Raw genomic sequence first — 11257 nt, 5'->3', positions numbered from 1 at the left:
GTAAATAATGTTGGTGATCTTTTCTATCTTACTTTTTTAATTAAATACTTTTATTGGGGCCTCTTCCATCTCTTATCACAATACTACATTCATCCATTGTGTCAAGCACATTTGTGCATATGTTGCCATCGTCATTTTCAAAGCATTTACTTTCTACTTGAGCTCTTGATATCAGCCCATTTCCCTCTCCCTTCCCCATGAACCCTTCAAATATTATGGATTATTATTTTCATATCTTAGATCATCCTCTGTCACCCTTCATCCACTTTTCTGTTGTTCATCCCCCTGGGAGGAGGTATATGTCGATGATCATTGTGATTGATTCCCGTCTCTTCCCACCTTCCCCTTATCTTCCTGTTATCTTCATTCTCATTGTTAGTCCTGAGGGGTTTCTCAATCCTGAATTCCCTGTGTTGTTAGCTCTTACCTGTAGCAGTGTGCATGTTCTGGTCTAGTCTTATTTGTAAGGTAGAATTGAGGTCATGATAGTGGTGGGGGAGGAAAGAATAAAGAACTAGAGGAATGTTGTATGTTTCATTTTCACCCTCACTGGTTTGTCTCTTCCTTGTGAACTTTCTGTAAGGGGATGTCCAATTGTCTACAGATGGGCTTTGGGTCACCTCTCTACAGCACCCCCCCCCATTCACATTGGTATAAATTTCATCTTTATATTATTATTTCTTGTTTGTTTCTTTTGTGTTTTTGTTTCTGATATTTTTCCAGTTTATGAAGCACAGGAGTGGATGCATAGAGACAATAACAGATACAATGGTTTATTGGAACAGGGATTGGGGAGGAGTAGGGGAATTGGGGTACAAACAATGAATGAGGAACAGGGAGGGAGCACTAGAACTGATTGTGATAATGTATATACAATTCTTTTTAAAGGAGCCTTAACTATGGAAGTGGACAACAGGTGCTTATATCAACTGAAATACTTTAAAAAAAAGAAACCAAAGTTCATCAATGGTTACCCTGGGTGAAGGAGGAAGTGTTTTCGTTTAGGGGGCATTGAGTTTATGTTAAGGGTGGGGGAATTATTTAGGAAAGGATATCAATTATGGTTGCACTACACTAATAGTATAATCAATGGCACTGAATTATATATGTTGACATTGTTGAATCGAATATTTTTGCATATATTGATGCCACAATTAAAAATTATAATAATAACAATGTGTACAAAGAATTAAATGTTCTAAAATTATTGTGATAATGATTGTAGAACTCGTCTTGATATTATTTAAATATGGAATGGTATGATATGTGGATGAATTGTTTTTAAAAAGAACACAAATTATAGAAAAGTCAAGTTAATGAAAACCTAAAGTTAATAACAAATAACAAACACACACACTAACCCTGCAAATAAAACACAGCAACACTATGTATTGACTCACAAAGTGCTCAAAAGCAGTGGTCCATGAGCGCTTCACATGGCTTGTCAGTTAAAAGGAAAGGAAAAAAACATATACATATAACATGCATGCATCAAATACATTTTAATAAAAACGTTGATCAACTTTTATAGCCATTTTACCACCTGGAAATATTGACATTCATGCTTAAGTTGCCGTTTTTTGCAAACAGCTTTGCAACACTCTTATTAAACATCAGGCACTCCTTAGCCATCATGGATGTTTCAATTCCTTCCTGAAGCGATCGTGGAATTGCTTCCCAAGTCAAACGCTGCCTAGGGCAATGCAGTTCAAGTTTATAAACAAAATTTTGAGCCTGTGCAAACGTTCCGATCAACTGTACAATTGCATAGAACTTCTGATCGCCATATCTGTCCACTTTATGCAATATAACCATAAAGTTGAACCCAAAACAACATTGTACCATGACCCAGTCAAAAGTACCAGGACGGAGAATGCCGGAAGCAAAGAAAACTGTGTCTTCTCCTTGTTGTGTTGTAACGATCCTATGTTGATCCATCAGATGTGGCACCATAGCGTTCATAAGTCCGATCCACTTACAGGAAACACCCGGGAATGGACACGTATAAGACCTAAATTCACAGCTCACTTGGTGTTCTGCTATGTCCGTGTGCGCAAGAACTCTTTCGCATCCCCAGAAGGTATATTTACAAGGGAACTGCACTGCATTGGCCAGTTTTTCCAGAGCCACGTTGCGAATAGAGCCCAAGGGGACCCGGCAAGTTGGACAAATTTCGAGCTTTGGATGGCAGTTGCTACAAACAAGATGCCCATTCTGACATTGAAGAATCGGTGGTAACGCTGAGTCAAAGCACACAGGGCATTCAAATAGACTCACCAAGAAACTGTTGGATGGGGGTATGCCTGTGTCAGTCACTGGAGCATCAGTAGCTAATGATGGAGACCCGTGATGGCTCATTTTGTGGGCCGAGAGTTCACTTCAGATGCCAGTCCTGGCTCAAAGGTGCGCCGTGGTCACTGCGGCCGCCAACCACTGTCGCCGCGGGCAGCGCAGTCGCTCCTCTGTCCTGAGATCAATAAGACAGACACACAGTTTCTGAACAACTGCCGGACGTGCTGCTGAGGCCGTCGGTGCCAGTGAGTCCTCGATACCTTTGTGGCGTCAAAGATTCTATGCGTTCCAACGGTCACGTCCACTGAAGCAGCAGGAATGCGTGCTCTGCTACGGCATCCCGCTGTGGCCACAGGCTTTCGAAAATCCTCCAGCCTGTCTTCGCTCAAGCTATGAGGAGGCGTGGTCTCGCGCAACCTGAGCTCACGCATGCGCGCAGACAGCTGGATGGATTGGTCCCTTGAGGTCTTTCTTGGGTTTTATTGTCTAATGGTCTAGCTAAGGCTTCCACTAAGGTGAAGAAAACGGACACCCTGGTCTGGACCATGTTATAAGTGGAAGGGTTTCAAGTTTTTCCCCATGGAGCGTGATGTTGGCTGTTGGTTTTTTGCATATGGCTTTTTATTATATTGGAGAATTTCCCTTCTAGTGCTATTTTGTGGATTGTTTTGATCAAAAATGGTTGTTGGATAGTTTCAAGTACCTTTGTGTGTATATTCAAATGATCATGTAAGTTTTATTCTTTGCCCTATTTATGTGGTGGATTACATTGATTATTTTTTGAGTTTTGAGCAAATTTTGTCATGGTGATTTTTTTTTAATGATGTTGGATTCTAATGGCCAGAATTTTGTTGAGGAATTTTGCATCTATGTTTATGTGGGATATTGATGTAAAATTTTATAACTTTGTGGGATCTTTGCCTGGTTAGGGGTTTCAGTGTTATGTTGGTTTTATAAAAGGAGTTTGGAAGCTTGTTGTCTTTTTCATGTTCTGAAATAGTTTGTGTAGTATTGGTGTCAGATCTCTGAATACTTGGTAGAATTCCCCTGTGAAACCATCTGATTCTGGACTTTTCTTGGTTGGTGTTTTCTTAATGACCTGCTCTATTTCTTTTGTTACAAGTGTGTTGAGTTTTTCAATATCTGTCTGTATTAATTCGTGTAGGTGATATATTTATAGGTATCTGTCCATTTCTTCTACATTGTCAAATTTATTTAAATACAGATTTTGTAGTATTGTGTATTCTTATTTCCTTTGGCTCTGTTGTTATGACAGCTTTTCCATCTCTTATTCTGGGTATTTTTATCTTGTCCTTTTTTTTCCTTTCTTAAATTTGCCCATCATCTGTCTATTTTGTTAATCCTTTCGAGGATTCTTCTTTTGCTGATATTTGCCATTTTTGTTTTTCTTAATGTGTCTTCTTTGATCCTTATGATTTCTTTCCTTCTTTTATTGGAGGATTTATGTTGTCCTTGATCCACTTCTTGAAGAGTGGTGTTAGGGTATTGGTTTTAAATGTCTCCTCTGTTTTTCTTGTATTTCTTTTCTGCTATGATCTGTTGTGTTATCATTCTCTTTTGTCTCAAGGAATGCTGTTGTTTCCTCTTTTATTTGCTTTAATACCAAATCACTTTTGAGTATGGTGTTATTCAAGCTCCATATGTTTTCCTGTTTATTTTAATGCTGATTTAAAATTTTTTGAGGCATACGTTGTGGCGTAATATGGGTCCATTATTGAGAATGTTTGATGTGTGCTGGAGAAAACTTTATATTGGGGCTCTTTTGTTTTTTGGAGGGTGGGGGGATATGGAGCATTCTGTACATGTCCATGAGGCCGATTATATTATTTAGCCTTTTAGTGTCTTTATTGAGTTTTTTCTTGATCTTCTGTCTTTAGAGGGGAGTATTGAAGTCTCTAGTTACTATCCTTCAGGTGTTATATGCTTTTTCAATTCTGAGAGGATTTGATTGATATATTACACAGGTCTTCCATTGGGGGCATACATTTTTATTATAATTATGTCTTCATGTGCTATTGTTTCCTTTATCATTATTTAGTGTCCAATCTTCTATTAATTGTTTACTTTGAAATCTATTTTCTCAGAAATTAATATTGCTACATTTGCTTTTTTTTTGGTTGCTGGTTCCTTGGTATGGTTTTGTCCAGCTTCTGCTTTTTAGTCTGTTCATGTCTGTGTTTGTGGGGTGTGTTTCTTGTAGGCAGCATATTGATGGATTTTACTTTCTTACCAAATCTGCTACTCTCTGGCTCTTTACTGGTGCATTTAGATCATCGACATTCGGTGATATTTTGATATTTATGTATTTGTTACCATCACTTTGCTTTGTATTTATGCATGTTGTGTGTGATTGCATATGTATGTTGTGTTTAACTTCTTTGCTCTTCCTATATTAATTTATTGCCATGAAAGTTTTACTGTATGTTGGTTTTGTGAGGACTTGTCCCGTATATTGTTTTCAGGTTTGTGTGTTGTGTTTGCTGTTGATTTTTTTTTGTCCATAGAACTTAATTGAAGTTCTGTTCTTTTTGCTTTTTTTGGTAGCGATGGTCTTGCTTTTGTGAATTCCTTTAATTTATCCATGTCTTGGAATACTTTTATTTCTCCATATACATTGAGTGATGTTTTTACTGTGTATAAGATTCCAGGTTGACAGTATTTTTTCCTTTAAGATTCTATATAAATCACTCCTTTGTCTTCTTGACTACATGGTATCTGCTGAGAAATCTGAAGTCATTCTAATTTTTGACCCTTTAGAAGTAATTGTTCTTGATATCTTGACTATAACATGCCGGGGAGTTTTCCTGTTCAGATCTCTCCTGGGTTACATGATAAAAATGGTGCTCATTGACAACCTATAATATGTTGTTCACACAATGTGGATTGCTGAAAATGAAAGTCCTTTAAGCACTTATAGATTAAGTCAAAGAATATAGTCTTCAGTATGAATTAACACCTCAATGTGAATAAAACAAAAATCGCAAGTACTGCATGCATCCCAATAAATGCAGAACACTGAAGTTGATAAATAGTTCATCTTACTTAGATCAGTAACCTATGGCCACAGAATCAGTAACCAACAAATTAAACAACATATAGGTGCTGCCCAGTTTACCATGTATTCAAGTTGTAGCAATTGAAATAAAAACAGAGCAAGACAAAACGTATTTTCATCAGTACATCTTCCTTCTTGTAGTAATGGGTAATAGCTGCAGGGGTTATGTAAATAATTGAACACACCCTGAGAATTGGATCAGGATAATATGATGGAAGAGATAGGTGGAAATAGTTTATATGATATACTTAATGAGTTTTGAAGAGGAAAGAAATATTGGAGGAAAAAGGAATAATGTTAAAGAAAAAGAAAACTTGTCAGATCAGAAACATTTGCAGTAAAATAATTAGCTGGAAGTTTTTCTCAACTAAATCTAGGACTTCAGCTGCTTTAAAACATGGACCAAAATGCTGATCACTTTGAAGAAGTAAATAGCAGATTTTAGAGTCAGTGAGATATTATCACAAAACAACAAGAAGAAAAACACACTAAAAAACATACAGAAAACTCACCATCCTCATTCAAAGGGTTAATTCAGATGACCCAGAATGTTTCATAAGTGGAGTTATTACAACTGACAAAATACCCATGTTGTACAACTTTTCATCATAACAATACATCTTATGATATGTGTATTATTAATATTGCAACATATATTAGTTTATATATAATGTTTTCAAACCTCAAAGATAAAGATCAAATTTACAAAGATAGTGATAATTAAAAAACATAATAAAATGGTAATGAAAATGTCAAAAAATAAAGATATTCATAAGAACTAATTTAAAATGGAGTCATTGGAATAGAACTCCATTCTAAATTAGGGACTACTTGTATTACATTGGACATATCTGCTTCAAAAGACCTCTAATAGAGTTCTAAAAGACAAAAGTTACCACTTGAATGAATAATTTGATAGGTAGGTTTATTGTGCCAACCTGTCCAATAGAAACATGTGGGATAAATAAAGTCACAGTTTTATTGGAGTGCAAAGAGATAAATGGCTTGGCATGGCCCACCTCTCTCCTTCTTGTGCTCTGGTTATAAAACCAGTGTGTGGCTGCTTCAGCTAGTTCTCTGCCTCAACTTGTAAACTACAGTAACTGTAGGACAACAAACCCATGAATTATGTCACTAGAGCTTGAGGTTCCTTGGAGACCTACTTCACCACGCTGGTGTATACATCACTTGGGCATGAGGCTGACGGATCTTGTGGTCTTGCATTGCTTGAGTTCGATATTCCATCCAGGCCTGCTTCCCTAAGCTCCTGAGCTGCTGAGTGTTGGTGACCTGCTCTGCTATTTGCTGCCTGTGGCCAGACTGGTTACATTTCCCTAGGGAAGACTCAGATGTCTACTTCCTTGACCTTGGACCTGACAGCTCTCATGAGTTGAAGGACTTCCAGTATATTAACTGTTCCACCGAAGTGACTTGAACTGAGTCCTCTATATTGCTATATGGACTAATTAACTGTAATATTCCTTCGTGGTGTATGTGTATGTGTGTGTGTGTGTGAGTGTGTGTGTGTTCATTTTCCCCCTAGAGAACCCTAACAAAATTGGTACCTGGAGTAGTTCTAGAGAAAAAAAGACCATAAAAATGGGTTTCTCACATTGGCTCTCCAGCCTGATTAGCTTTAACAGCACTGATATTACTATCTTGACCCCTAGACGCATGGATATGTCTGTCACTATTACTCGAGTGGGTGGTGTTAATCCATGGTGTGAAGTCACAAAGCTAATAACCACAGTATCACCACCAATAGATGAAGTGTGGGTGAGAGGAGAGACTCTGGGTGATAATGTACTTGATATTTTCTGGCAGTTTTGTTAGGATGAGAAGTATAGGGAAGCTGGTTGGCTGGTCCTCCTTATAATAGAAAATGCGATCAAGGAAAGGGATAACCTCAGAACCTCAGAAGCTGTCTCCAGTGCTGAATAACAGACCTAAAATCTTCTGAGTGTGGTACAAAGGAGAATCTTCTCTCCTTTAGTAATAGAGCTGACATTGTCAAAAAACACACCAAGTCTCCATGTTAGGGTTCCTTAGAGAAGCAAATCCAGGACACTTATGATTTTAGAGAGAGATAACATTGAAATACACAGCTAATTAATCCACAGAGCAGAAATAGAGGACGCAGTTCAATTCCTTTCCATGAGATAGTTAATATATTGACAGTCCTTCAACTCATGAGGGCTGTTGGTTGTAATTCAAAGAAGCAGACAGCTGAATTTTCTGTAGGGCAATATAGGCAGTCACCCATGAGCAGCAAATAGCAGGGCGGTTCACCAGCATTCAGCCTGATGACAGGGTCCAACGTCCCCACCTCAAGTGATACTCCAGCAGTGTGGCAAAGCAGGTCTCAAAGGAACCTCAAACTATAGTGACAAGGTCCACAGGTTGAGTGTCCTACAGGCACTGCAGCTCGAAAGTTGAGGCAGAAAACTAGCTAAGGCAGCCACACACTGGTATGTTCAACAGAGAGCAAGAGATGGACAGATGAGGCAGTTTGCCAAGCCATTTTATCTCCTTGCTCTTCAATTAAACTGCAACCTTAATAATCCCACATGTGTCTATGGGCCATGTTGGCACAATAAACCTACCTATCACAGTCTCGTCATATGAGTAGCTGAATTACAGTGTCAGCTGAATTGCAGGTTCAGAACAATATCTGATATTAAAGTAAGGGCATTAATCAGAAAGAATTGGGAACCTGAAACAGGGAATGAGAACATATGGACTGATGATCCAGAAGAGGAGGATATTGAGCCTCTAGAGTTGATTGAGCCACACTAGCCAATAAATCCACAGCTCCCACCTGTGGGGATTAATTCACTTTCAGTAAACAACTCACACCTGAGCAGATTAACCAAACTGTTCAAGTTGAAATGTAAATTGGGGCTGCATCTGTAGCATCGCCTGGGGGAGATGCCTTACAAGATATTGCTGAGATTCCCCAGGAAACACCCAGCACCATCCATTTTTTCTTCTAGACCTGTAACTAGAATTAAGTCTCTGAAAATTCCTAAAGGTGAGGTTCAGATGATGAGTCAGAAAGAAGAGTGCTATACTCATAATGGTCTTCTTGAGTTTTCTAATATGTGCAATCAGAAGCCTGGGGAATAATCCTGGGAATGGTCACTAAGGGTGTGGGATACTGGTGAAAGGAATGTAACATGAGACCAGTCTGAGTTTCTTGGTATGGGGTCCCTATGCAAAGATTCTTCCTTCAATGTCTCAGCAAGAGAGGTTAAGAGGGGATTTAATTGCTTATTTGGTTGGTTCACTGAAGCACAGGCTGCCAGATGGCCTAGATTCTACCAACTTGAAGTACCTGATCTACTTTGTTACACTGTAGGAGAAGGCATTCAAATGCTAGGGAACATGGTATGTTGGCATGAATCTATCAGAATAATCTATCAGAATAGACCCAAAAGGGAAGTGTCTTGAGGACATACCTTTCACGACAACCATAAGGAACAAGTTTGTGAAGTGGGCCCCAGAATCTTGAAGACTCTTGTGATTGCTCTTTTACATAAGCCAGGATTAACAGTGAGAATTGCCCTAAGTGAACTCCAACAGTTGTCTACAATGGGGCTGATTGGACCCTGTGATGGTAGAGAGCAGGTGTCAGCACTGAATCAACCGAGACAGGATGGATGTGGTTATAATAGCCAGCAAGGTGTCCGTAGTAATCAGAGCAACTGTCTTGTGAGGGCTTATGACATTGGCTGCTTAGCCACGGTGTCCCTAGGAGTGAAATACATGGGAAACCTACTAAGTATTTGCATGATCTACACAGGTGGAAGAATGCTTGATAAGATGAACAGCAGAAGAGAGCCAGGACCACTCAATCCATGCCCACAACTGAGCAAATTTACAAAATCAAAACCCCTTGAATGAGGGGAAGGCCAGGTCCCGTTGAAGATGTACCCTGTTACATCAGCGAAGGTTTCTACTGTTAGTCTTTCTTCTAGCCTTCCTCAAAGGGACCTGCAGCCTTTCACAAGAGTGACTGTTCATTGGGGGAAAGGAAATAATCAAACTTTTCAGGGATTACTGAAAAGTTAGAACTGACCCTAATTCCAGAAGACCCAAAATGTCTTGAAGGTTTGCCAGGCAGAGGGGGGCATAGGGAGGCCAAGTTATCCATGCAGTTTTAGCTCAGGTACAGCTCACCGTGGGTTAAGTGGGCCCCAAACCCATCCTGTCATTATTTCTCCAGTTCCAAATTCCTCATTGGAATGGACATACTTAGCAACTGGCAGAACCCCATATTGGATTGCTGAAATGTGGAATAAGGGCTATTATAGTAGGAAAGACCAAGTGGACACCATTAGAGCTGCCATTGCATAGGAAAATAGTACACCAAAAGCAACCACATTCCTGGAGGGACTGCCGAGATTAGTTCCATCATATAAGATTTAAAGGATGCAGGCATAGTGATTTCTACCACATGATCCGTTTAACTCACCTATTTGGCCATTCAAATTAAAAAAAAAAGATGGATCCTGGAGAATATCAGTAGATTATCATAAACTCAACCAGGTGGTGATTCCAATTGCAGCTGCCTTTCCAAACGTGATTTCATTGCTTGAGCAAATTAATACTTCTCTTGGTACTTGATATGCAGCCATTGATCTGACCAATGACTTCTTCTCAATACCAGTCTCAAAGGACCACCAAAAGCACTTTGCCTTCAGCTGGCATGGGCAACAATACACTTTCACAACTATCCCCCAGGGGTACATCAACTCTTTCATCCTGTGCCATAATTTAGTCTGAAGGGACCTTGCTTGCCTGTCTCTTCCACAAAATGTCACACTAGTTGATTATGCAGATAACATTATGCTGATTGTCCCACAAAGGAGGATGTATCCATGATTCTAGATTCATGGGTACAGCATCTGCATGCAAGAAGCTGGAAAATCAACCAAACAAACACTCAGGCACCCTCCACCACAGTAAAATTTCTAGAGGACCAGCAGTGTGGGGCATGTCAAGGTATTCGTACTAAAGTGAAAAATAAGCTATTGTATGGCCTGCGCTCCCCCCTCCCCACAACTAAACAGGGGGCACTACGCCTACTGGACTTCTTTAGGTTTTGGAAGAAAACACCCTCATTTGGGTGTTCTACTTTGACCTATTTACCAAATGACACAAAGGCACCCAATTCTGAATGTGGCCCAGAACAAGAAAAGTCTCTGCAACAGGTTCAGGCTGCCTTGCAAGCTGCTTTGCCACTGGGATCATATGATCCATCTAACCCAATGGTGCTATAGGTGTCAGTTGTAGACAGAGATGCAGTGTGGCATCTTTGGTAGTCCCCTATTGGTGAAACACAGTGTAGACCCTTGGGATTTTTGAGTAAAGTCCTGCCATCCTCTGTAGACAACATACTCCCCTTTTGAAAAACAGCTGTTAGCCTGTTACTGGGCTTTGGTGGAGACTGAACACCACACCATGGGCCACCACTTCACTATGAGGCCTGAGCTGCCCATCATGAACTGAGTATTGTCTAGCCCACAGATTAATAATGTTGGACATGCACAGCAACACTCCATTGTCAAATAGAAGTGGTATATATGAGATTCGAGATCGGGCCAAAGCAGGACCTGAAGGTACAAGTACACTGCATGAAGAAGTGGCCCAAATGCCCACAGTCTCCACTCCTCTCCCAGTTTGCATCTATGCCCTCCTGGGGAGTCCCTTACTATATGTTAACTGAAGAACAGAAAATTCATGCTTGGTTTACTGATGGCTGTGCATGATATGCATGTGATACTGTTAAGTGGACAGCAGCAGCATACAACTCTGTTTTGGGGATCTCCCGAAAGGGCAGTGGTGAAGGGAAATTCTCCCAATGGGAAGAACTTCAAGCAGTGCACC

At 39.9% G+C, this 11257-nt stretch overlaps 1 protein-coding gene across 1 annotated transcript; it reads right to left on the bottom strand.

The window, feature by feature from the left end:
• Window positions 1–1536: 1536 nt before the first annotated feature.
• LOC142433550 (E3 ubiquitin-protein ligase Siah1-like) lies at window positions 1537–2358 on the bottom strand. The gene has a single exon (XM_075538404.1). It carries the CDS (start codon window positions 2356–2358, stop codon window positions 1537–1539), a length of 822 nt encoding a protein of 273 aa, XP_075394519.1.
• Between the last annotated feature and the right edge of the window lie 8899 nt (window positions 2359–11257).

Source organism: Tenrec ecaudatus, chromosome X (genome assembly GCF_050624435.1).
Source record: "Tenrec ecaudatus isolate mTenEca1 chromosome X, mTenEca1.hap1, whole genome shotgun sequence".
NCBI lineage: Eukaryota > Metazoa > Chordata > Mammalia > Afrosoricida > Tenrecidae > Tenrec > Tenrec ecaudatus.
The sequence above is the reverse complement of the archived record's forward strand: the minus strand, read 5'-3'. Positions and strand labels throughout refer to the sequence as shown.